Source organism: Glandiceps talaboti, chromosome 19, assembly GCF_964340395.1.
Source record: "Glandiceps talaboti chromosome 19, keGlaTala1.1, whole genome shotgun sequence".
Lineage (NCBI taxonomy): Eukaryota > Metazoa > Hemichordata > Enteropneusta > Spengelidae > Glandiceps > Glandiceps talaboti.
In genome coordinates, this window is record NC_135567.1 from 14,229,948 (window position 1) to 14,257,805 (window position 27,858).

Here is a 27,858-nt window from a genome sequence, read left to right on the forward strand (position 1 = left end):
GTACAGGAGGAAACATACCTCCGGGGTCTCTCAGAATGCAATCAGACTATAAAATGAGTATCATTCAGGGTCGCCGTTCTCAGCTGAAAAAATAAAACTCAGGAATCTGTATACCATAAACACAAACATCTGAATGTTTAATGTGTAAATATACGCCCTGGTAAAAGGGTTGTTTAGTTGTGGTGTTATCTTTTTTGATTTCGTAGTACTGTATATGTAGTATAGTGAATTAACCAAATAATTATTTTATCACATATTATATAGCTAATTTGAAAGCTAAACAGCTGACTGCATTGGCAATGTAGGAGATCGAGTGTAAGTGACTTGTAGCCTGGAACATGCCATCTCAGAACTGTTAGAAAAGAATTTCGGTTACCTCAAACAGAACCTTGTCTGGCTCATCAAAGATCTCACTCATAATAGCTACCATTTTTATGTGGCATGACAAAATTCTCAGCGATATTGCTACATTGTGTCATCTTGCCAGACAAATTATAGTAATTTTGCTACATTGTATTGTCTTGCTAGACAGATTATAGTAACTTTGCTACATTGTGTCATCTTGCCAGAGAAATTATAGTAAATTTGCTACATTGTATTGTCTTGCTAAACGGATTATAGTAACTTTGCTACATTGTTTTGTCTGGCTAGATAGATTATAGTAAATTTGCTACATTGTATTGTCTGGCTAGACAGATTATTGTAACTTTGCTACATTGTATTGTCTGGCTAGACAGACTATAGTAACTTTGCTACATTGATTTGTCTGGCTAGATAGATTATACTAACTTTGCTACATTATGTTGTCTTGTTACACAAAATCCATAGTAATTTTCTAAATTTTAACATCTGGCTTGCCAAAAACTCTGAAAATTACATTTCAAGCCTTTTAGGGGCGCTAATCACCTACAGGCAGTTAGTCAGTAAAAAATGTAGCAATGTAAGTACGATTTTGTTGTGCCAACAAGAAAAGGTTGTCCTGTTAGTAAAATTTGTTGACCATGATGACACTCAATGTTAAGTTAACCGACTTGTATTGTAATATTTTTGTATATCGTGGTCTTATTTTGAAACCTATGTATTTGCTGTCTAGGTCAATGCAAAGTGTCTAGTTAGAGAAGTCAATGTGCTAAGCTATTACTAGAAAGACCTGTATGGTGCAAAATATAAAGTGTTGATAGTTCACTTGTATAACTAATGTCGTATGACAGACCAGTTATGTCGTACGACAGACCAGTTTTGTTTTACAGCAGACAAGTTTTGTTGTACAACAGACAAGTTTTGTTGTACGACACTACAGTTTTTTTGTATGGCAGACCAGTTTTGTTTACAACTGACCAGTTTTGTTGGAGGACACACCAGTTTTGTTGTACGACAGACAAGGTTTGTTGTACAGCAGACCAGTTTTGTTGTACGACAGACCAGTTGTATCGTATATGACAGACCAGTTGTGTCGTACTACAGACCAGTTGTATCGTATATGACAGACCAGTTGTGTCGTACGACAGACCAGTTGTATCGTATATGACAGACCAGTTTTGTTGTACGACAGACCAGTTATATCGTATATGACAGACCAGTTGTGTCGTACTACAGACCAGTTGTATCATATATGACAGACCAGTTGTGTCGTACGACAGACCAGTTGTATCGTATATGACAGACCAGTTTTGTTGTACGACAGACCAGTTGTATCGTATATGACAGACCAGTTTTGTTGTACGACAGACCAGTTGTATCGTATATGACAGACCAGTTGTGTCGTACTACAGACCAGTTGTATCGTATATGACAGACCAGTTGTGTCGTACGACAGACCAGTTGTATCGTATATGACAGACCTGTTTTGTTGTACTACAGACCAGTTGTATCGTATGACAGACCAGTTGTGTCGTACTACAGACCAGTTGTATCGTATGACAGACCAGTTGTGTCATATGACAGACCTGTTTTGTTGTACTACAGACCAGTTGTGTCGTATGACAGACCTGTTTTGTTGTACAACAGAAAAGTCAAGAACACACTTTTATATTATCAATGATGATAAAGTAATTCTTATTCTGCGACCAAGGGTTAGTTATCAGAGAGTTCAGTGGGATTGTTCAGATCACCAAGCCTGTCGACAGAAAAAGCTGACGAAACCATATGCTGCACACAATCAAACTCTTTCGATAGTAATACAGGTAATGAGTGATTCAAACCTTGCAGAGAAAAGCCAAAAATTGTGTTCACAGGTAATATAATTCTTGGTCGTGTTATCAAAATTACTTTATTTTGCAAATGTTATATATATCATCTTTTGTAACTGTCTTCAAATGTTTAATAGCTTTTTAACAGAAGCCCTGTTCACACTCGCATGTCAAGGTGTCCTAGAATCGATCACGTCTGACTCCATCCTCATAGAGGGAGTTGTCCATTGTGAAGTGACCGTTGTTTAAGAAGCCATTTTCACATTCACATGTCAAGGTGTCTTAACTCAGGCACGTCTGACCCCCCTACATCATGAGGTGGTCGTCCATTGTGAAGTGACCCTTGCCTCAGTCAACTTGCCTATATATCCATGTATAACCTCATAGGAAGACGACACAAAGCAATCCCGAGGTGGTAAAACAGGCCATAATGAGGGTTAGGTTTACAAACGAACACAGGGATTATATTATACACAGGAAAGTACAGTATGTGTTTGATTATCCATAGTTGGGGCAATAGCAGGACATCGTGATGTGGATGCACACATGAAAACCTACCCAAGTGTGAACAGGGCTATTGTTATGACATTGTGTCAATGGAGCTGTTACTATATGTAAACAGGGCTATTACCATGCTTAAGGCGTGAATCTAACACTGCCAGTTATTCAAGCAGCTAATTTAAGTCGCAAAAGACACACTCTTCTCCATACTCCACCAGCATTTTGCAAAGTGTTATGAATGTTATGTTTCAGGCCAACTACTATCCCCCATCTGTGATATATTATTGTTTAACTAGAGGGGGGAGGGGAGGGGGACATGGGTACTAAATAGAGCATGTAACTAGGAATTATCGGTAGGACTTCCTGTCATCCGTATGACACATACATTTAACCTTGAAATATGGAGAATCCCACCTAAAATTGAAATGACGCAAAGTACTTAACTCAGTAGTGTGGTAAAGTAGACACAACATTCACATTGTTTGATGGCGTATTATATGGTGCTAAATATTGGCATCGCAAGTCTTCAGCATAGATGAAATGCATTCCTGATGTTGGTATGTATTCCTGACTCAGCCAGTACCCAGTATAGCCAGTGCCAAGTATAACTAGTGTCCTGTACAGCCAGTGCCCAGTACAACCAGTGCCCAGTACAACCAGTGCCCAGTATAGCCAGTGCCCAGTACAACCAGTGCCCAGTACAACCACTATAACCAGTGCCCAGTATAGCCAGTGCCAAGTACAACCCGTGCCCAGTACAACCAGTGCCCTATATAGCCAGTGCCAAGTATAACTAGTGTCCTGTACAACCAGTGCCCAGTATAGCCAGTGCCCTATATAGCCAGTGCCCAGTATAGCCAGTGCCCAGTATAGCCAGTGCCCAGTACAACCAATGCCCAGTACAGCTAGTGTCCTGTACAGCTAGTGTCCTGTACTGTTAGTGCCCAGTATAGCCAGTGCCCAGTACAGCGAGTGTCCTTAAAAAGTTCAACTGATACCCAGTACAGCTAGTGTCCACAAAAAGTTAAACTAGTGTCCAGTATAGCAAGTGTCCAGTACAGCTTGTGTCCACTGTAAGTTCATCTAGTGCCCTGTGCTGCCGGTGTCATGTATAGCTAGTGCCCAGTACTGCTCATGCCCAGTACAATTAGTGTCAATTACAGCTAATGCCATGCACTGGTGATACCCAGATTGAATGCCCAGTACAACTAGTGCTAAGGCAGCTCTCAGTGCTCCTAGTACCATTAGGACCCACTACATCTATTGCCTAGTTTTGTAGTACCAACTACAATTTGTGCCCACCACTGCTAACCCCCATAATTATAACCCCGAAGTAAGTATAGTTGAGCGCCCTCTAGTGGCAGGAATAACAAGGCATTATTTATATCACCAAAGTGGATACAGTTGAGCACACTCTGGTGTCAGGAATATGTCCAATGGAAGGTGATGTATTTGACTGTGTTTTGATTGGATAACAGGGTATCTATGACAACAAGGACATTGACTGTTCTTATAAATTGACAGTAGATGAATAGATACAACTAATGTACAGATAATGATGGGGACTTTTTCTATGGTGCAAACAGCATTTTTTAGTTTTCTTCTTAAAAGCAATCAAAAACGTTTGATACTCCAAACTGAGTTGTTCTGGTCATGTCGAAGTTCCTAAAATAGGAACGCAGCGTTTTACATTGACAACAGGATTGGTGGCATCCACATTCACTGTCTTTTCTAAAAAAATCGAACCTTGATTATGATGTTGTCAAATAAAAATGATGCCCCTTAAGCATCTTGTAAAGGGTAACAGTAGACCCCTTAAGTTTGTAGTTATTTGAAAATATATTGCACCTCCTATCCTTGTTGTAATTGGCAACAAGTGAATCTTTCATTTGACTACAACTCTGCCTAGAAACAAATTGATGCCACATAAGATTGTCGTAAATGATACCATGCCACCTAGCCTTGTTACTGATGTAATCCCTAGGCATTCGTCTGCATGACTTGTGCCACTTAAGATTGTCATAAATGATACCAAATTGATCCCTCAACTCAGTAGGAATATTACACTTGTTTTGATTGAACTTTGAACTTTGACACATCAGCAGCTGATTAATACTACTACTAAGAGTTCATGGTGTTGATTGCTGGTAAATACTTTCCTCAAATAATGCAACCTAAAAGCATTCTGGGAAACAAACCCTAGTCCAAAAAATGCAGACTATTTAAAGAGATCTGAAGCTCCTAAGTTGGTGTTTCCCAGAATGCCTTGCCAGTGTACAGAAGGCCTCTTCTACGCCAGATTGCCAATTTTTATAATGAACTCCAGTGAGGTTGAGTTATGCAGAATTTGTGAAAAAAAAAATGATTTTTCTGAATCTCTTCGGATAAAGAAATACAGCGGAAAGGCGGGAAAAAATAGTGGGTTTCTGATAACATGATCTCAGAGAGTAGGGTAGGTAGGTCAGAATTTGATTTGATATGATTTTTTCTTTTGAATTGTTTTTTATTAATGAAAAATATTGCTTCGTCTCAAAACCAAGCAAAATCTTGGTCAGAATACCCCTCTGTATTAGTTTGATAAAATACGTACAAACATCGCCAGGGAAAGATAACAGACGTGCATGAAGGCCAAGAAGACAAAATATATCTTATCTTTTTGTTTTAAAAGTTTAAAAAACGCTTAGGGTCGGCGGCTTAAACGAGGATCGGTCCGGTTATCGGAAACACAATTTTTTTTTTTTTTTTGCCTAAGATTAAAATAACCTCGTCTTTATTGCCTTTTAAAAGAGTACTCCTTATGAACACCTAGGCTGGAAAAACCCAAAATAACTAATCAAAAAATTGTAATTATGTACAAATTTTTTATCAAAATCTTCAATATAGAAAACTGAAATACAAGAGCAAGTATTATGATGTGCAGGTCTTTAGCCTTATTATCTCACAATCTATGATTGTTCTTTGCTGTCTCAGTAATCGCTCAGAATCTTACAGGTAAAACGGCGAGGGGTCGCCTAATGGCTGCGTATCATACACATTTTATGTTCCCTAAGAACAATTTAGATAGATAAGAAACAGGCTTCTCACAGACCACTCAATACAAATATAAACAACATCATTCGACCCCTACTAATACATAGACACAAACACATCCTCCTTGGAACGAACAAGCTATTGAAAGTCATCACATTGCAGGCTCAGATTTTGACACATACAAGTGTATTGATTCAAAGTTACAAGTGATATGTGTGCGTGCACATACAGTGCCTGCTTGTCGGCAGGAGTGTGTTTAATATCTGTAATGAGTGGTCTGTGGGAAGCCCATTTCTTATTGAAGTAATTGTTCTTGGGGAACATAAAATGTGTATGATATGCACAGTCATTCGGTGAAAATTTCGTGAAAATTAACAGGTTGACGCTGAGTAGTAGGCGAAATCATGAATTGCGATGAAAACAGGCTTTCCACGCCAGAAAACGCTGAGTAGTATTAGCTGTTAGTGAGACAGTAACGCAAAATTATGAATCGCGATGAAAACGGGCTACCCACGTCTGAATTTTAATAAGATTTGATACAAAACAGTATTTGACTTTTAAGATTATAAATTCTATTTTAAAGGAAGTCTCTCAGGATATTTACATTTACTGTATTCCAACAGTTAACACAAGACAGCTGATTCAAATTCATAATTTTTCCATTTTTATTCCGGATTGCGTAATTCCACCGTAGGTATAAATGCAAATGTACTTTAATCCCCTTTACATTGTCAGGGAATTAAGATTGTTCACCTGTTGTTCACCTGGTCAGATTTGTCCGATTTGCCAATTAATGCTCCTACCACCTGGTGTCAACCTTCAATTTGATTGGATTATGCACTTGAACTCATTTACATACCACCTGGTTTGAAAGGTTGCACATTTGATCCAATTGGTGCGTTATCAGGAATCAAAACCATGAACTTATAGGTAGTCTTTGCAGACTCATATCTGCATACTATATTTAGAGACGTTATCCACACTGGTTTTAAAGAAACGTTCCGATTGGTTTGCACAACTAAGAAAAATGGCCACCAACCAATCAGAATGGGTCTTTATTCACAACCATGATTATTGACCAATCTTCATCCAGGTTATAACAGTTTACGTGATTAGTGTGACCTATGACCTCCCTGGTCATGACCCCCCAGCTGATGATGTTCATGCGAGTGAATGACCTCTGGGGTCAAGGGTCATATTGTAAAGGTCACAGTGCCAATCAGTCAGGAAACACTCAGTGGTATTGTTGTAATATTGATATTTTGCAGTACACCAAACTACACACTTTTTCTCACAGACATATACAAGGGTGGCACTGATTGGCTCAGACAAAAAGTACAATAAATCAGTGGCCAATCAGTTACAACCTTTCGTTTATACATATGTAAGGATAACACTAATTGGCTCAGACAAAAATTTACAAAGACACACCAACCAATCAGGTTGCACCTTTCTTGTAGACATATGCAAGGATAGCACTGATTGGCTGTAATAAATGATAAAAGAAAACCACCAGCTAATCAGTTTGAATGTTGCAAAGAGGAGGTAAATTGGTGAACTTGGAAAATATCACATTTACAACAAACAAACAAACCGTCTTCAGTTACGTGCTGTCTTAATATGTTTATCTCAGAATTGACCAAATCATTTTTTTTATTCTGAAGAAAAACAAAACAAACATACCAGTAAGCAGCTGCAAAAGTAAAATGCACGTACAACTTTTTAATCTTTTCCTTTTTTTCAGCTTAGATTTTATTTTTGAGGGACGTTGGTAGAGAAAATGTTTCCGTAAAAAATCAGTAAACAAGTATAAATCTCTACAATGTGAAGATATGAAAAGATACAAACCAAAGTTCCACCCCTTCTCCCCTAAAAATAATGGTAGAACCCAAACTTTACATAACAATACTTTGTACTGCTATAACGACACTAATGTTATCAAGTGGCAGAAACCATTTCTTGTGGCCAAAGGGGATCTTTGGACATTGGTATTAAAACCACCCCTGAGAATACTGGTAGGACCCTCATTTTACATAACAACATATTGTGCTATGTAAACAGGGTTGAAACCACTACTGATTGTGGCCAAATAAAGGGGGGATGGGACTTTGCTTATTGTTGTAAAACAATGGTTTTTGAGAATGTTTACTGAAAAAATACGAAGTTGTCCAATATTGTTAAGACTTTATTAAGTTTTGAACTACCAATATTCCCGAGTATTTTATAAGCATTTCATTACAGCCATTTTAGCACCAATTTTTTTTTAGCTTTCAAAGTTATGTGTATTCACTCTTTTAAACGAGAAATATTAGTTCTTTGAGTTCCGTGCAAAAAGCAGCAAAAAGCTGGCTTCATGTTTTAAACTTTGATTTGGTGATTTTTGCATGAATTGTAGTTTTCTTTTGGAGTTTCGAGATTTCATTTTAACCTTGCTTCAGTTTGTTTGTAATGAAATAATTTCTTTGTGCCTAGGGGGTCTGATTTAAGCCTACCTAGGCCAGTGAAAATTGGTGTAGAGGTGTCCTTATGATAGTAAACATGGTATTTATGATTACAATGTAGTTTTACCTTATAAGGACATGGACTTGTCAAGTGTAGCAGACTATAGTGCAGAAATGTTCCGTTTTAGCGCAGAATCAAAATGTATCCTTCATTTTAGTGGATTAATTTGAAAAAAAATACTAAAAAGCAAAAACAAGATAAAGAAGTGATTGAAAAAAAAAATTAGTAATTCATGTATATACGATATACAGTGCACTTGCACCAAAACTATGTACTGAGACCTGTCGCAACGAAAGGATAAACATATTCTGGTCTGTGAATACCTTTATTGCTAGGGAGTCTTGGCTTAACATTTAACATGGCAACTTGAATACGAAATCAAATATTGGAAGCTAACTGAGACATGAATGTAAATCATGGTATTAATCTTGAAAATTAATTACTGGAAGGATTCACAGATGATAGAATTTAGAGTTCGCGTTGCGTCCGACTCTCCTGTATACCTGCACCTTGTTAGGGAGATCATTCATGAACTGACTAAAGATACGTCAGCGTGCGTGATTCTCGATCTTGGATTCCAAGTACTCTAGAACGCTAACGACAGGGAACGGAGAGATTTGAATGAATTATTTATATTGGGTGTAGGATTACAAGTATCCCATTTAATGTGTATGTAACGTTCACACTCCACACATTAAAAAAAAAATAGATATTTTGTATTGTCCCTCCACAACAGCCTCACCACCCCTCCATGGTTAGTAGTTCAGTCTGTTTATGAATGAAATGCGGGTCACTGTACTCTCATGGAGGGGTGTTTGAGACGGGAGGTGTTTTGTTGTAAATGCCAGAATTATGAAATGGTAAATTTGATGCCACCGACTCCCCCTTGTAGAGTGGTACATTCCTACTGCTTGCCATCGTGGGGGTGGTCCACTCTGCCAGAAATAGGGGTGAAATGGTATGATTTATTTGAAGACATCACATTATCTTTGTGCCAAGTTTGCACAAACTGTGCTGTATAAAGAAATCTGCAGTCGTAGATAGGTAGAAAATTAGCTGAGACTTTTCACGCTGGCAGATTTCGACCAACCTCCCTCCGCAAATGCTTAACCTTGTGTTTTCAATAATTGACATTGATGGATCAGTCAGCTACCGTTCGCAAAATCTGCCTTGTTTTTAGCGCAACTGAACTCGTTTCATAATGGACATATTTTAAGTTAGTATCATCCCTCCACAACAACCTCACCACCCCTCCATGGTAAGTAGTTCAGTCTGGGTATAAATAAAATGCGGGTCACTGTACTCTCATGGAGGGTGTTGGAAACGGGAGGTATTTTGTTGCGCAAGATCTGCCGTAAAGTACAAGGGTATGAACATCTGCAGAGGGACGGTAGTCGAAATCAGCCAGCGTGAATGATCCAAGCTAGTAGAAAATTAGAATGCATGTACCATAGCTATGTAGTAACACAAATAGACATTTAGATGTTGATTGCCAAGGAGAGGGCGGACACATCAGGGTTTACACAGTTGAGAACAGGCATATATATTCCTTTGTGTTTAGGACTCCAAAACAGTAATTTGAACACGTTGTGAAACCTGCACTAGCTTGTAACTGGATATTATTTTGCAATCAGACAAGAATGAAAATTGTCAAAATTCCATAAAAGGAGTCTATTTCATTGTTGAATAGGTCGAGGTCGCGATCACAGAGTTTGGAGTGAAAATCCAAAATTTATTGCACTATGTTATGTGTACAGCTACATGGATATGTTTTCCAACTGGTGATTCAATAGACTGTAAGATACGTCGTGACATTCCGCCCTCACCGGCCTCCTCTCTGGGAGAGATTGTGACATTCCGACCTCGCTGGCCGCCTCTGTGGGAGCGGTTGGCTAATGTGTGAGGGCGCTCCGTCACGGCGTACCTTACAGCCTAGTGATTCAATACTGTTCACGGTGTACGATATTATGTGGAAGTTATTATATATAATGAAAAAGTTTCAACAAATGTTCAGTTGCAGCTAGGGTAGCTTTAAGTGGCGGGGTACGATAGTTTTGTTCACGATTTGTGTTTTTACGTGGTCCCCTCTTGATAGGAAAGGAATGATTGGTTGTTAGTGTCTCAAGACTCGAATGCTAACAGCTTTAGTGATTGGTTGACAACACCATACTGTTAACCATTATCCAATCGATGGGGGTAACACAAACTCCTCTGTTGCTTGAACAACAATCATTGGCTGTTAGCATCTCAAGACTTGATTCCTAACACCTATACTGATTGGTTGACAACACCATGTTGTTGTATTATCCAATCGATGGGAGTAACACAAACTGTTGCTTGAACAACAATCATTGGCTGTTAGCATCTCAAGACTTGATTTCTAACACCTATACTGATTGGTTGACAGCGCCATGTTGTTGTACTATTATCCAATCAATGGGAGTAACACAAACTGTGCATGGAAGTGTCATAAACACAATGAATATGATGATGGAGCAAAAAATTATCTTTTTTGAAAAAAATGTGAAATCTAAATCAGGAAACTCATACTGCAGGGAAGTATTTAAAAAAAAATAACGTCCTTATTTCAATGGGCATGACACAAAGGTGATGTGGTGGCTAGTATATTTTGAATGAGAATTTTGACTTTTTTTGTTTACTTTTATGTTCTAACTCTGTTCCACTATTTAGTAATGTAGATTGGACTTTACTTATCTGTGAAGTAAATAGTATCAAGAATTTATCAAATATTTGTGATATGTGTCATGATTCTGTGGTGTGTGTGTGTGTGTGTGTGTGTGTCTGTCTGTCTCTGTGTGTGTTTGTCTTTGTGTGTGTGTGTATGTATGTGTGTGTCTGTGTCTGTCTGTATGTGTCTGTGTGTCTGTCTGTGTGTCTGCCTCTGTGTGTGTGTACCTGTAGTGTCTGCAGTGCAGTGTTTACAATAGTACATGTATAAAGAATTTATCAAATATTTGTGACACGTGTCATGATTCTGTGGTTGTGTGTATGTGTGTGTGTGTGTATGTATGTATGTCTGTGTGTGTATGTATGTATGTATGTGTGTGTGTATGTATGTATGTATGTATGTATGTCTGAGTGTGTGTGTGTGTCTGTGTCTGTCTGTCTGTGTGTCAGTCTGTCTCTGTGTAGCTGTAGTGTCTACAGTGCAGTGTTTGTAATAGTACATGTATTAAGAATTTATCAAATACTTGTGACACGTGTCATGATTCTGTGGTTGTGTGTATGTGTGTGTATGTATGTATGTATGTATGTATGTATGTATGTATGTATGTCTGAGTGTGTGTGTGTCTGTGTCTGTCTGTGTGTGTGTCAGTCTGTCTGTCTCTGTCTGTGTGTAGCTGTAGTGTGTCTACAGTGCAGTGTTTTTAATAGTACATGTATTAAGAATTTCTCAAATACTTGACGCGTCATGATTATGTGGTGTGTATGTATGTGTGTCTGTGTGTCTGTACCTGTAGTGTTTAGTGTTTATAGTACTTATATACAGAATTTATCAAATACTTTTGACATGTCATGATATTGTGTGTCTGTCTGCCTCTGTGTGTGTCTGTGTGTCTGTGTGTGTACATGTAGTGTGTCTACAGTGTTTATAGTACTTGTATACAGAATTTATCAAATACTTTTGACATGTCATGATTGTGTGTGTGTGTGTGTGTGTGTGTGTGTGTGTGTGTGTGTTTGTTTTGTGTTGTGATTGTGTGTGTTCACTTCACATATTAAGATGGAAACAAAAGACTTCTGTAAAATCCTAGGAACTCGGCATCTTCACTCACAGCTCCCTGTTTTGGCACTTTAATTTTATATCAAATCAGTGATTATAATACAACATATGGTGATATATTAAGAAATATTAATAAATATTTTGAAATATTAATTGTAATGCATAATCAACCAATAATAATAAATCAGAATCGTCTAACAAAATATTATTTCCTCAACATACGTCTGATATGACGTAACAATTTAGTTTCCGTCTTAATAATGAGAAAACAAAAGCTCGTGGAATAGTTTCGTTGAGGGCGCTATGAGAACGCGTATTTACTGTACGTGGGACTGAAAATTTCACTCTTTACTCGTTTGAATCATATTCCCCTTTTAAAATCAGAATTTTGTTTTTTTAGGTCCCGTACAATTTTTACTTAGGTGTAAAATATAGAGAGGCACGAAAAGTCTTTGACGAATCAACAGTTTGTAAATATAACGATATCTTTAAATATGGCGGCCTCCATGAAAACGTGGAAATGTACGCCTGTGTGATCGTGCGTGTCCTAAGCTGTGGGAGATAGAAGTTGTGTGTCTGAACGTTGCTAGTGATGTGGCGCAATTTCTCTAGGATTGAAAGTGATTAAACGAAACAATCTTGTCATCAACATTCTGTTTTTGACTTGGTCTTGAACTTGAAGTATGAGCCGCAGAAAATCAGCAGCGTCCTCTGTCAAGGTATCAGGGGAAGACTGTATCCGCGAAGTTCAACGAATACTGAGAGAACGACTATGTCGTACGTATACACAGACGGAGATATTTGGCATAGAAAACCAAAGAAGGTAAAGTACTAGTCCATATGCTATATGTGGTATAGAATCATTTCTTCACCCGGTACACATTGCAAACTTATGAACCAAAAGTTGTTTGACTCTGTGAGTAGAAATTTCATTACTACATATTGTTATTGTTGGAGGAAGACAACTGGGGTGTGATCAAACTGGTGACTACTACAGACTCATGTTTTTACATTAGTGACCCTTGACCTTTGACCTTTTGTTTTTATTATCAGACACATCCTAGATCTTGTAAAACGATGTGCTACAATGGGAGAGAGTAATTCGGCCTTGGTTATCGGACCTAGAGGGAGTGGAAAATCCATGGTAATGTTTAACCTTTGAACTTTGAAACTATAAATAGCAGGCAGAGATTATGAGTGTTGTCCAAAATGTACACTACCCATCACAATCCTTGCAATTTATTGAGTTACAAACACAGACTTGGTCAATGTTGTTTCACATTGATTTTTCAAGTAGGAAGCCATGATAAAATTGTTCTATAAATTAAAAATCCAAAATAAAACCAAATCCTCATCCATATGGCTACTTTAATCAAGGTTTTTTTTTCACTTGAGTAAAAGTTTATGTTAACAAACAAACAAACATCTCCACTAATGCACTAAATGTAAAAAACAACACACTTGTATATTCAGCTTTTACAGAGTGTGGTGGATGAAATGAAGTTGGAGAAAAGTATCAAAGATAATCTGTTAGAAGTTCACTTGAATGGTTTACTGCAGACTGATGACAGAATTGCTCTGAAAGAAATCACCAGACAACTACAACTAGAAAACACGGTCGGGGATCGTGTATTTGTAAGTACGATCACATAGCTATATACTGCCCTCTGGTGTTCAATTAGTGCCCACACTATACTTGATTTGTGATTTGTTTTTACAACTTATAAACCAAATTGCAGGATATGGTTCACTTTACTTCACGATGTAAATGTGTGCAATAAATTTATTCTTTATTTTCTTTGTTTTATTTAGGGTTCTTTTGCCGAAACCCTAGCTTTTTTATTGGAGGCATTAAAAAGTGGTAAGTTTTTGAATATACGTTTGTATTTATTCAGAAGTTGATATTTTTTCTTAAAAATTAGTCAAAATACAATGACATCACAAATGCCTGTAGTCACAATCTGATGACATCACAAATGCCTGTAGTCACAATACGATGACATCACAAATGCCTGTAGTCAAAATACAATGACATCACAAATGCCTGTAGTCACAATCTGATGACATCACGAATGCCTGTAGTCATGATACGATGACATCACAGATACCTGTAGTCACAATCTGATGACATCACAAATGCCTGTAGTCACGATACGATGACATCACAGATACCTGTAGTCACAATATGATGACATCACAAATGCCTGTAGTCACAATATGATGACATCACAATTGCCTGTAGTCATGATACAATGACATCACAAATGCCTGTAGTCACAATATGATGACATCACAATTGTCTGTAGTCACGATACAATGACATCACAAATGCCTGTAGTCACGATACGATGACATCACAAATGCCTGTAGTCACAATACGATGACATCACAAATGCCTGTAGTCACGATACGATGACATCACAAATTTGTGAAGTCAAAATACAATGACATCATCAATAATGTAGACACAAATGAATGACTTAACCATTATTCTGATGCCACAAAAATGACAAATGCAAAATAGAATAATTTCTTGGTATTTTTTTTTTCTTTTGGTAGGTGGCAAGGCATCAAGACCAGTTTTGTTCATCTTAGATGAGTTTGATTTATTTGCACATCATAAAAATCAGACTTTATTGTATAATTTATTCGATATCTCACAGTCAGCTCAGACACCTATAGCAGTCATCGGTCTGACGTGTAGATTGGTAAGTTTCATTTCTTGGTTTCCCGCCAAAAATTTGGTACAGAAATTTTCGCTTAAAAATTGTTAAATTTGGTACAAAATCTGTCATTTTTACTGATTTCAGAAATGTTATTTGACAGTAAAAGGTACAATTTATGTTTTGATAACTCTTGCTTGACCATTTGGTGACAAAATATATTTTCCCGCCAAAAGTTCAGGATAAAAATTATCAGTAATTCTGTAACTTTCACCAATTTTAGCAATGTTTTTTGGACCCTAAAGCTACAATTTCTGTAAGAATGTATGCCATGTTTGTTGTTCCTTTTAACTGGTTATAGGGGTTGCCGACATTCAAGCCCCTGTGGATGTAGTAGAATTATTGGAGAAAAGAGTCAAGTCACGGTTCTCATCGTCATGACAGTGAGTCACTAGGGGGCGCTGTTTATATTAGGTCTATTTGTTTGTTATTTGTTTGCTATTTTATATTGCAGGATGTAGTAGAATTACTGGAGAAAAGAGTCAAGTCACGGTTCTCATCGTCATGACTGAGTCACTAGGGGGCGCTGTTTATAGTTAGGTGTACTTGTTTGTTATTTGTTTACTTTTTTATATTGCAGGATGTAGTAGAATTACTGGAGAAAAGAGTCAAGTCACGGTTCTCTCATCGTCAAATCCATATCTTTAGTTCGTTGACCTTTGAAGACTATAAGAAGGCTTTCATAGACATACTAAGTTTATCCAATACGTTCTCTAACGCCAATTTTGTAAAAAAATGGAATAAACACATACAGGTGAGTACACTGTTTGACCACTGATTATGATTGACCGAACTCAAACATTGTATTCAAATATATATATAAATGATCCTATGATGTAATTTATCATACGTCGACTAGTGCCCGAATTCGGCAAGGCAATAAGTGTTTTATTCTCAGTCACATATTCTATCAAAAATTATCTATGACATCCCGACTACATCTATCATTATCATCACCAGAAGACAAATGTAATAGTAAAGAAGGTATGCATTGACATTAAACGAGTCGTGACAAGGCCCCTTAGGTTACAAATATTTTCTGACTGAACAGAGAAAAAATGTTTTGGAGTAACATCACCAGTAACATCAAAGAAAAATCAGGGAAAGTAATGACAATTTGGAATGTTTTGACTCATATTTCGAACACAACAGAACCTGTGACGTAGACCGTGATGTAAACGCATGTTTATTGTGATGTAGAACAAGCAGGGTATAAATTCCATATTTATGGTTTGTGCATGGTAGAATAATAGATTCACTATGTTGATTTCTATAGACTTTATCTGAAGACACCATGATGAAAGATTTACTGAGGAGACAGTATGGCAACGATAAAAATATTCGAGCTTTGAAATCACTGATGGTAAGTTATTAAATATATGGAAATTTCAGGAAATGAGTTGCCATGGTGATAAAATATCTGAGCTCTAAAATCATCGATGGTATTAAAGTTAAAAAATATAAGGTAATTTTCAGAAATGTGTCGCCATGACAATAAAAATGTCTGAGCTCTTAAATCACTGATAGTAAATTTAAGAAATGTACAGCTATTTCCAGAAATGTGTTGCTATGACAATAAAATGTGTGAGCTCTAAAATCGCTGATAGTAAGTTGTAAAATACAGTAATGACAAGGAATGTGTTGCCATGACAATAAAAATGTCCAAGCTCTGATATCACTGATAAGTTATAAAATACAGTAATGGCAAGAAATGTGTTACCATGACAATAACATTTTTTTTCACCTAATTGATGGGTGCAACAAAATTGATACTAAAAGTGATGATTGTAGAATTAACTAAACTTAATAATATATCTTGTATTCTCTGTTCTCCTTACACATTTCCCGCTGACTTTCCATAGCTCCTTCCTGTTTGCAAGTTAAGCTCCGTCCATCCTCATCTGGAGAACACTGATTTCCTGGAATCTAGTCGTTTCCTAACGATGGATTCTAAAGCTGCCATGCTTCATGGTAAGGATGATAATTTTTGCTATGGCAACTGTGTTACCATGGAAACAGGGATATGATGTAGTTGATGACATCATCACCCATGTATGTAGAAGTGGGAAACGAATGAAAATTATCAAATATGGAAAAAATAAGCAAGAATGTAAAATTAATATTTATTGCCTTTGTGACAAGTTATGAAATACAACAATTTCAAGAAATATGTTGCCATAGTGATAACAATATCCTACAAATGAAATTTCCACTCATTGTGTGAGAACTGCTTTGAATATGAATCCCAAGTTTCACAGCCATCTCTGTATTGTGTGGGATTGTAAGATACGTAATGTTGTACCGCCCTCACTGGCCAATTCTAGAGACCCATGACTGGTTCCATGATGCATTGCACATTTCTCGATACAATGCCATGAAAACCATGAAAATACTAATTTTTAGTATTTTTTGTATCTTTTCAGGAATATCTGTACTTGAGCTATGTCTTATAATTGCTATGAAACATTTAATAAATTTGTATGATGGCGACCCTGTCAATTTTGAAATGGTTTATAACGGTAAGTTACTATCTGTTTCAGTCAACGTTGACATATATATATTACGCTACTTAAATGTCTATAAATCTGTTTTAGATGGAATGTAGTCTTGGTGAGATTTGTGAACTGTATTTGTTGATTTTCAACTTAACAAATTCATTTTGTTTTCAGAGTACCAACGATTTGTACAGGCAAAAGGACATTCTGTACAGTGTTATGAAAAACCAGTCGTCTTAAAGGTAAGTTACCATTTCTTAGCACTGTCAAATTATCAATACTTTTGCATGCACAAACCAAGTTATTGCCTTTGAACAGAAAATATGGATTATATACCCTGGTCATTCTACATCACAACAACCTGTGATTAGATCACTGATTCTACAGTGCTTGAAAAATGAGCTCATGATCATTCAATGTTCATGAAATTACTTAAACCGAAATTTACTGTATGTAACGTATGTAATGATTATATAATGTTATGACTAATGAGTCTCAGTATGGGTAATCAGGGTATTTGCACTCGTGCTTGCTGTGTTTCCTTTCGCACTTTTATTCGTTACGATCGTAAAAGTGCAATAGTCGTTTCCACGAAATATAAATTAGTACGTAGCTGGTGTCCTTCGTTAATAGTGTTTGTTTGTGACACATTTCTTTCCTCTTTCAGGCATTTGAACATTTGCAAACATTAGAACTGATCAAGCCAGCTGATGGTGGGGGTCAAAGGTCACAGAAAGAGTATCGACCTATGACCTTACTTGTGGATTCATCACAAATTAGTGACGCCTTACTGAAATACCCAAACTGTCCCACAGAGGTCAAGCATTGGAACTTACAGGAGATTAATGCATAATTATGCAAATATATGTATATATTATGGATATGCAAAGTTTTACATATTTTGGAACGTCTTCAACTGCCATTTTGTACACAGTCTTCACAGAATATAGAATATACAATTTTTCAATTGTGATAAAAAAGATAAACAGGCAAATATACACACACATACAGACAGACATACATACATACATACATACATACATACATACATACATACATACATACAGACAGACAGACAGACAGACAGACAGACATACATACATACATACATACATATATACATACACACACACACAAACACACACACACACAAACAAATAATATTCCAATATTTGATACATTTAGTTTACTAATGTACTTTATTTAGATTTAGTTTACCACTGCCATTTTATTATCGACATCCATTAGACTGAATGTCTTGGATATTTGAGAGTCCTGAATGTATGTATTTCATAAGTACGACAATCTTCACCTCCAATATCATAATCAACAGAAATTTTCATATTTTGGTAATTTTTTGAAAATATTTAGATTCATTTTGACTCAGAGTGATGTAACTTGATCAAAATATGGAAATGTAGCCAAAATAATCCATGAATTGTCACAAAAAGCATAATAATTCCAGAGAATCTATCGTCAAATTCTGATGGGCAAGTGGATTCTAGTTTGACATGTACCAAATCTTCACTCCTGATAATGAAATTTTCTGGAGCGAATCTTTGCTTTTCTGTATTAGATTATACATTGTTATTAAACTGAAATATTTTGTCATTTATTACATAAATGTTTTGTTTGTGATGGTATTTTTTTAGTCCATTTCTATTTCACTGTCTGCCATATCACTGTCTGACGAACTGTCTTGATAGGAAAATGGTGAACATGCATAGCACTCCTCCTGAAAAAGATGAAATGTGAAAAGATTCATCAAGAGTACCAGGATGTGTGACCTCTGGGTCAACATCAAATAAGAGTACCAGGATGTATGACCACTGTTTTTACATCAAAGATGCACAGCAATTCTCGCTACCTGCAATACAATTCTACACATAAATGTGGAGTCAAATGGAACGAAGTCGCGCGACAACGCGTTCTAATGTCGACAACTACACTTCCGGTCACCTATGCTAATACACACGAATGTTTCTTTCCCATTTTCAGTTGTAGACATCTCTTGTAATTTTGCTCTGGAAAGATACTGTACCTATTTAAATTTCCCACCTCCATAATTATATGAGCTTCAAACTTGCGTTTATCTTATTTGTTACAAATTAAACTGTTTGGAAGAAACATTCACGTGTATTGACATAGGCGACCAGAAGTGTAGGTGTCGACAAATGCAAGCGCGGTCACGAGACTGTGTTCCATTTGACTCCTTAGCGATGCATAGAATTGTATTGCAGATAGCGAGAATTAAATCTGCTTGATAAAGATTAAATGTGAACAAATTCAACAAGAGCACCAACATATTATGTAATATACCAATAGTTATATTCCAATGACCTTGACCTTTCAAGTCAAGGTCAAATGTACAATACTTGAATAATACTTACCTCAATATCTTGCCAACACTGCTGGCAGTAAGCCATCTTGCAATTTTCACCCTCACAATGATGAGTGTTTTTATCTTCTTTGTCACCACATATTAGACATCGTTTCTTTCCCAGTCCAAACAAAGCCAGGCAACAACACAGTGTAGGATAGGTATACCGTAGTGAGGTTAAAATACTAATATCTGCCTGTCAATGAACGTATCACACAAAGTTTAACATTTAATTCACAGTAGGCCAATTCAGACACTGGTCGCTGGTTGACATACCAACTACTACCTTGGTATATATAGGCTGTACTAGCTTTTGGTGGAATTGGAAATAATCATACTTTAACGGGACATAATTTAGAATTGAGCCAGTCTATTTTATCAATAAGCTAATTATTATTAGCACCATGGATGTTTTATGTTAAATATATAGTTTATTAAAGTAGTAAACGTGTGACGTAAACTCTGTGATATGGCAAAAGTAGCCACCATAGAAGGCAGCGGTGCATTATATCACCGCTGTTTAGGTGTTTGAGTAATCGTGACACTTGTTTGTCAAATGACAAAAAGCCCTTCACCCAGACATGTATATCAGACGACCTCTGAACTTTAAGCAAGAATACTTCAACTCCAGCAATCCCACAATCCTTGGCATCCAGAGACTTACCATCAGTTTCTCCTCTCTAGCTAATCTCTGGACATGTTTCTGCATATGTTTCAGAAATCCGACACGTTTTCGTAGACAATCATTGTATAGATAGAGAATCCTCTTCTTTTCTCTCTGAAAGACAATATTGTAAGTCATGACGAAATGAACACAGAAATGTACACAATTTTCAATTTACAACATGTTATTGACTGTGCTAATCTGTTGTCCCCCCCCCCCCAACCCTGTCTTACTGTAGGTATGGGGGAGCCTACCTGTAGACTTGAAGGACTGTTGCTAGTACACTATTCCGCTAACTGACATTTTGATTTTTTTGAATTTTCGCAAAAAGTTAGTTAGGATAGCAGAATAGTGTATTAGCGATAGGTAAGACTGGTAGACCATTAGATATGTAAGTACGTAAGTAATTTATTTATTATAGTGACATGAGGTAAAAATAACTAGGGTGAAGTCCCAGAAAAAATAATTTGAAATCTCAGGGTGGACTTATATGGCACTTTTAAACATAACCTTTGCAATATCAAAGTGGTCATATAGATGAGGATTTAGAATTTAATTTTGATATTCAATTTATAAAACAATTTTATCATGGCGCCCAACTTGAAAAATCAATGTGAAACAACATTGACAAAGTATGTGTGTGTAACTCAATACATTGCAAAAAAGCTAAAACATTTTACACATTTATTAACCTTTTGCTATTTATTAACTTACAAATAAGGACTTTATCTCTGGTGTTTCATGGTGATTTTTCAAGTTGGATGCCATGACAAAATTGTTTTATGAATTAAAATTCCAAAATAAATTCCAACTCCTCAGCTATATGGCCACTTTTAATTATGGTGATTATAACAAAATGGCAGATACAATGAATCAAGCATCTCCCATCGTCATCAAGATTATAATCAGCTTCCAAATTATATTCATTACCTTCGGATAGAAATAAGAGCAGATAACACGACGCAATCTCAATCCGAATGCTTGTACGTAGAACAGAATCCATACAATACCCCATCCACCAAAGATCATATATAATGTTGTTGATGATGTAGCAGTTGGCTGAGGTAAACAGTCTGATGACGAAATAATAAAATAACGAATAGGAATGAACATGTGGATTTTATATTGCTCAAAAGGCAAACATCTAGACTATGAAAATAGAATGCATCTTAGAAATAAACTTAACTTTTGCTGTTACTTTTTGCTGTTCAAGAAAACGCTAGCCAATGAAAAATTAAAATAAATTTAAAAAGTATGGGGTCACCATACAAATTTTTAGCATAGAGGTGAAAATGATATCAAAATTTAGTCATTTCAGAATCCAATATGGCCACCATCCAATATGGCTGCCATCCAATATGGCCACCACCCAATATGGCCACCATCCAATATGGCCACCATTCAATATGGCCTCCACCCAATATGGCCGCCAACAATGTCTATTAACTGTATTTGAAAATAAAATGATTGATGATTGATCTTTCCTATGATGTTGAATCTATAAATTTCTTTTATTATTTCAAAGGGACTAGAATCAGGCTTACATATGGCAAATTTTGGAGTGATTTTTAGAACTTTTGATTTCCTTGAAAACAATATTATGGATTCTTGAATTTATTTTATATGACCTGGGACAAGTTTTCATCCTATGGCAAAGGAGAGAATTGAAGAATTTTGATTTTCAGGGAAATTTGTCCCAAAGGTGCATTCTATGATACATTGACTATATTAGAATACAACTACAATCTTTAGTGACACTTACCTGTGTTAGTAGTTACACTGTCTATAGAGTGCTCATTGTTAAATCCAGATAACATAGTTTGGAATAGATGGGCAACAGCGCCCTCACCGTGAATAGCAAGACGAATCACATGAGTACCTGTAAATTTAAATTTGCATATTTTGTATAGCACATGATTATAATTAAATAGTGGCAGGGCAGTGAAACAATATCTATTTCAGACTAAATGGTTTAATCGCAAATGCAGTCCTTATTAACAAAAAGTCAGTACAGTTCAGTTCAGTGAATTTTTTTTTACAGATGTTCTTTCAGTTTTCACTATATTTAGTAGTTGAAGCCCACACTTGGGAGAGAGAGAGAGAGAGAGAGAGAGAGAGAGAGAGAGAGAGAGAGAGAGAGAGAGAGAGAGAGAGAGAGAGAGAGAGAGAGAGAGAGAGAGAGAGAGAGAGAGAGAGAGAGAGAGAGAGAGAGAGAGAGAGAGACAGACAGACAGACAGACAGACAGACAGAGAGAGACAGAGAGAGACAGAGAGACAGAGAGAGACAGAGAGAGACAGAGACAGAGAGACAGAGACAGAGACAGAGAGACAGACAGACAGAGAGACAGAGAGACAGACAGAGAGACAGACACAGACAGACAGACAGACAGACAGACACAGAGACAGTCAGCATAGAGAGAGAGAGGGAGAGAAAGAGCGCGAGAGAGAGTCAATCTTTTCATACCTTGTAATGTGATAGTAACTTGACTGTGTCTGTGTACAATATCCATCACGTGATAGAGTAGATAATCAAACAGTGTTATAATGGTGGCTACCATGACATGTAAACATATAGTCATAGTACCACGTATCTAGAAGAAAACAAGGAATATAATGATGTCAAATCGACGTAGTCACCCCCGGAGAAATCAAAATCTAGCTATCGTGACATGCAAACATATAGTCATAGTACCACGTATCTAGAAGAAAACAAAGAATGTAATGATGTCAAATCGACGTAGTCACCCCCGGAGAAAAAAATCTGGCTATTGTGACATGCAAACATATAGTCATCAGTACAACGTATCGAGGAGAAAACAAAGAATGTTTATAACGTTGTCAATACGACGTAGTCACCCCCAGAGAAAACAAAATCGATGATAAATTTATAATAACAATTTGTTTTTATTTTAAATTTTTATTTTTTTGACGCAAACCCAGCAAGACTTACCAGTTTACCCCTTTCTTCTGGTAACAGAGCCAATCTTGTCGGGAAAACCAATTCAGATTTCTCAGCTTTCTTCAGAGGAAGCAATATTCGTTTCTTCTGAAAGAATAATGACGTCATCGAAGTTAACGTAATATCAAACTTGCCACAAAGAGAAGACTTATTTGATGACGTCACAGAATTAACGTACATCATATCAAACTAACCACAAAAATAGCATACACACATTATGATGACGTCACATTTTCCAATCAAGTATAGGTTATAGATTATCGAGATTTGTTTATTGTTTTGTTGTTGTTGTTGTTGTTGTTGTTGTTGTTTTTAATTTCCCATCTCAAATTCTACAAACAATATTTAATCTAACTAGCAAACTTAAAATCCGAACCAAGCGTTTATTATTTTCTTACTTCGAATTATATCTAAAGCTTAAGACCTATTAACTTCATCTTTGAATAACTGAAGATTCAATCCATCATTGCAATGTGTTGTTGAAGCGCGGAATTCTTTTAGACGCTTCGCTTTGTTACAACGTATCGTTTGACCTTGAATGACCTTGTTTATTTCGTAACTATTGTTATGCAAATATATCACATGTCAGATGGGTTCTATTTCTTTCTTTCGTTTCTATTTTGCTATTTCATCTACAAATATTATTTATTAAATGATCGTTAAGGTATTTTATTTTATTTTCAGAGCCCGTTTATTTACTGCACGCTATTCAAACGGTCAAAATTCAAAGTAAAAAAAAGTTGTTTTGATTTTCGAACTTGAAATAATTTAACCTACCTGTTGTTTTCTTCTGTTCTCAATTTTTATAAAGTATGACGTCATATACACATTATCATAATTTATTCCACCGATGTACTTTTTATGGTAACCATGGGCACTGAAAAACAAACAAACAAACAAATAAATAATCAATCATTTTGGTCTATATTTGCAATTTGATATTGCTGCACAGTTGTGTTCTGTATAGTGTTGGTCATCGTCGCAATTCAACCACGGCCTGTTTTACGGCAACGTTCTTAACGAGCCTCCCACGTAGAGGTGGTAGAAATAATAACTCTGGTGTGCGAGAATGCATGAGTGTTGGTGTAATCATGTATTTTTGTTGTCATTCCCGCCATTTTTTGGGGGTAATATCTAAGACCACTAAAACTAAAAAGTGGTCTGAGGTAATAAGTTACATGGTTACACTGACTGCTTTAAATAGTAACTAACTCAATTACTTGGCTAGGGATTCACTTATCATATCTAGATCTTATACTTATAGTGGAACCTTAGTAATTTAACACAAATAACTTTTTTTTTGAATCTTCCTTGTTTCATCCGACAGTGATGTTGATTTGTGTTCACAGTGAGATAAAATGTACCCTTTTGCGCTATCAGGTGACTGTATTTTGTTTTTGTCATTTGTAACAACAAACCACAGGGGACCCAGGAACCGCGTGACAAACAAAACAAAACAAAACAAAACAAACAAACAAATAAATAAACTATCAAATAAATGGCAAATGAGCAAGCAAACGAACGACAAGTATAGGGACAAATAAAATAATTAAATAAACCAGCAAATAAACAGATACTCGTGGGGGTATACTAGACATGTACAACGTTTCACACGGTTCCTGGGTCCCCTGTGAACAAACCACAAGACATAACAACATAGCGCTACCTAATGAAACCCTATAGTCACTATAATCTGGTAGTACATAAGGACATTTCCGGGTTGCAAGACTATGTAACCACTCTAAGCATGGTACAAGTGCATATAAATTATAAGAGGGGGTAAAGCGTGACAAGTCTACACCGGTATAATCAATATAGAGAGAGAATGTCAACGGGGTTGGCCCAAGAATGAGAATAGAAATGACGTCAAAGGAATTTGGCGGGAAAATGTCATACACGTCGAAAGGTCAAAGTGCAAATACATACAAGTCCAGCTGTTGTACGGGAATCTAACAAGGATCAGGATTGTATGCTAAAATAATCGATCGAATTAGCGTACCATTGTCTGACCGGTTAAAGTCCGTATTTACATTATTATACTATTGGACTCAGCGCTACTGTACATGAGCCCGGTTAGCTCAGACGGTAGAGCGTGGGACTTTTAATCCTAAGGTCAAGGGTTCGACCCCCTTATCGGGCGCACATCTTTTACAGGTTTCACTAATTTTCATAAGCTATTTGAAAGACTTTTCCTCTCCCATATAACTTGTAAGACCAGATTTCTTCTTCAATGTTCAGTGCACTTCGGATGACATCAGCAATGATACTTCCAAAACCAAACGACGTGACAATTTTTTTTGAAAAATATGTTTTCCGGGCATGGGTAGGAGACGCGATATAAGGTGAGAGTGAGTTTGATATTTTATCCAAATGTTGGAAAATGAAAGTGAGTTTATACATATTTTGGCATGATTTTTACTGTATATTTAAAAGGTACTCACAGTATTCTACTTATTGAACCATGTTAACCATCACTTGCAACTGACTGAACTCAAACCTGGCATTAGGATACAACCTAGACTGTCGACAGTCGCTCGCGCCTTTTTTTCCCCACGTTTTATCTAAACTGAAGTCGTTACCGCACTCCGATCCGGTGCAATACTACTATAATCCGATATCAGTATGCGATTAATAGTGTTGCGCCGGATCATAAAACGTACGAAAAAAAGGCGCCAGCGACTGTCGACAGTCTAGATCTAACCATAAACGATCCGATCCGATTTATCATATGTATCAAAAAATGTTCAGGAAAACCTTACTTTGTAATAAACGGTTCTAACAATGTCAGAAGACAATTATAATGCTATATACAAGACCACAGGGGTGTGTAATATTTCATAGATTGTTGTTTTCCAGGTCTACAGACTAAATATAACAACATTTTGATTAATATATATTCCTACATGAAGAGACTTCTTCGTAGTATAGACATTGGTACATTTGTAGCAGCAAGATTCGTACGATATTTTCCTAAGAAAACGACATTCTAAGCAATAAGAAAACAACAATCTATGAAATATTACACACCCCTGTGTACAAGCAAGACATGCTTCGACATTGACATTCTGCTAAAAATAATAAAATGAAGTTTTATTTAAGTATTTTCACTTGAGTAAAAAAGAGCATAATGCCACCTTGTGTCGCATTAATGAACAAAAAAAACCCTAAATTATATCATTTTTTTTGTTCATTTTATATATATTATATAAACTGTTGAACACAAGAAAACATCAGCATACCGGTGGCATGAAAAGAGATACTATATCATTTCCATCTTGTCTCTCGAAGTTTTAGATCAATATTTCCCAGGGAGGGGTTAAATGCAATCTGTGGTGAAAGTGGCTAGATGTCTTTATTTACCTCTATTTCCATCGTTTTGTGACATTTGTTTTGTTCCAGCTGCAGGTGATCGCTGAAAAGGCGGCAATCACCCAATCTGATTAAAATCCGATGTAGATGTCGGCTAATCGTTCATTGCTATTTTACCTTCGTTATTTTGCCTGAATTGACCTTCTTGGTACATGTAGAGGAGGCGATCAGGCTAAAAAATGTAAACATGTACCAAGAAGGTCAGTTTAGGCAAAATAACGAAGGTAAAATAGCAATGAACGATTAGCCGACATCTACATCGGATTTTAATCAGATTGGCAATCACCCAGAACAAAACACAAAACGTTGAAATAGAGGTAAATAAGACATCTAGCTGCTTCCACCACATCAGATTTTAATCAGATTTGGTTGAATGCAAACATGTCCATGTAGCACCTACCTAAGGAAAATTAGTACAAAGTTGAAGGCGACGACACTTTTGATGAGTGTTGCTATGACGACAAACCATCGTTTCCTTGACTCGAATTCATTGGTTACTGCAAGTTTGATGTCATCCGAAGTGCGCATGTTAAGCTGTTCTGGTTGTTCGATGACCTTTGGGTGAGAAAGTTGACGACAAGTTATGTTATGTCAAACCGAAAGTCACCTTTCCCGCCAAAATTATTTTAACGAAAAAAATTTCGTCATCAAATTATAAGCCTTTTTACTATCATTTTTAGTTGGTCAACGAAAAATATGCTCTGGTTCGCGAGAATGAAATGTTTGCCTAAATAATTTATTCGAATGGTTTTCATTTTATGCACCAATGTATGGAATGTGTAAAATAATACACATGTACGATGGACTGCGTTTCTACTATACAATTTCACCACATTTTTTTTATAGAAATAAAAATGTATTTCTTTTGTGGATTTGTCGTCATCTGTGCTACCATGGTAACCAAAACTAGAATCGGTGTCTTACCTCCCAGCCCATTTTGACTTCAAAGTTTTTGTCAAATTCCTTGACTGCTTCGTCGGCTTCTTTGTACGTCTCACCGAATCCTGGGTTTACAGACTCGTCAGTCCCGCTATCACAAAGAGAGTCAAAACCTAGCCGTAAAAGGGACAGAGAAATAGGACGGATAAGATCTCTAATCTTTACTTATATTTAGATATTACTCCGCAATATTTTTCTTTGTTCAGCCAAGGAAAATATGAGTGACCTAAGGGGCCTTTGTCACTATGAGTCATTAGACAAGGAAGAATATATTGATTCAGTCAAGGAAATATACGAGTGATGCATATATCGTCTATCGACTCGTAGTGACAAAACCCTGCGATTTGGAACGGTTTGACTCA

At 36.6% G+C, this 27,858-nt stretch overlaps 2 protein-coding genes and 1 non-coding gene across 3 annotated transcripts in view; 2 read left to right on the plus strand and 1 right to left on the minus strand.

Moving 5' to 3' along the window:
* Positions 1–12,650: 12,650 nt before the first annotated feature.
* Positions 12,651–18,038, plus strand: LOC144449892 (origin recognition complex subunit 4-like). The gene is made up of 11 exons (XM_078140437.1): positions 12,651–12,790; positions 13,021–13,111; positions 13,441–13,602; positions 13,780–13,828; positions 14,527–14,675; positions 15,271–15,444; positions 15,967–16,053; positions 16,553–16,661; positions 17,114–17,209; positions 17,360–17,427; positions 17,853–18,038. Exons 1-11 carry the CDS (start codon positions 12,651–12,653, stop codon positions 18,036–18,038), a joined length of 1,311 nt encoding a protein of 436 aa, XP_077996563.1.
* Positions 18,039–18,833: 795 nt separating this feature from the next.
* Positions 18,834–27,858, minus strand: part of LOC144450023 (E3 ubiquitin-protein ligase DCST1-like) — a 12,684-nt gene continuing 3,659 nt past the window's right edge. The window contains exons 6-15 of the mRNA XM_078140589.1: positions 27,482–27,609; positions 26,958–27,112; positions 23,966–24,065; positions 23,180–23,275; positions 22,694–22,820; positions 21,992–22,108; positions 21,160–21,302; positions 20,230–20,343; positions 19,576–19,761; positions 18,834–18,920 (exon numbers count right to left, since the gene is read on the minus strand). Coding sequence (XP_077996715.1) covers positions 18,834–18,920; positions 19,576–19,761; positions 20,230–20,343; positions 21,160–21,302; positions 21,992–22,108; positions 22,694–22,820; positions 23,180–23,275; positions 23,966–24,065; positions 26,958–27,112; positions 27,482–27,609 — 1,253 coding nt within the window. The remainder of the gene's footprint in view (positions 18,921–19,575; positions 19,762–20,229; positions 20,344–21,159; positions 21,303–21,991; positions 22,109–22,693; positions 22,821–23,179; positions 23,276–23,965; positions 24,066–26,957; positions 27,113–27,481; positions 27,610–27,858) is intronic.
* Trnak-uuu (transfer RNA lysine (anticodon UUU)) lies at positions 25,256–25,328 on the plus strand. Its single transcript has one exon. It is a non-coding gene; the product is annotated as a tRNA-Lys (tRNA).

Bases quoted from the DNA above. Each gene is read 5' to 3' on its own strand.
- LOC144449892 (XM_078140437.1), top strand. From the start codon at position 12,651: ATGAGCCGCAGAAAATCAGCAGCGTCCTCTGTCAAGGTATCAGGGGAA. The intron at 14,676-15,270 runs GTAAGTTTCATT...TTTATATTGCAG, and splicing joins TCGGTCTGACGTGTAGATTG to GATGTAGTAGAATTACTGGA. The intron at 17,210-17,359 runs GTAAGTTACTAT...TTTTGTTTTCAG, and splicing joins TTTTGAAATGGTTTATAACG to AGTACCAACGATTTGTACAG.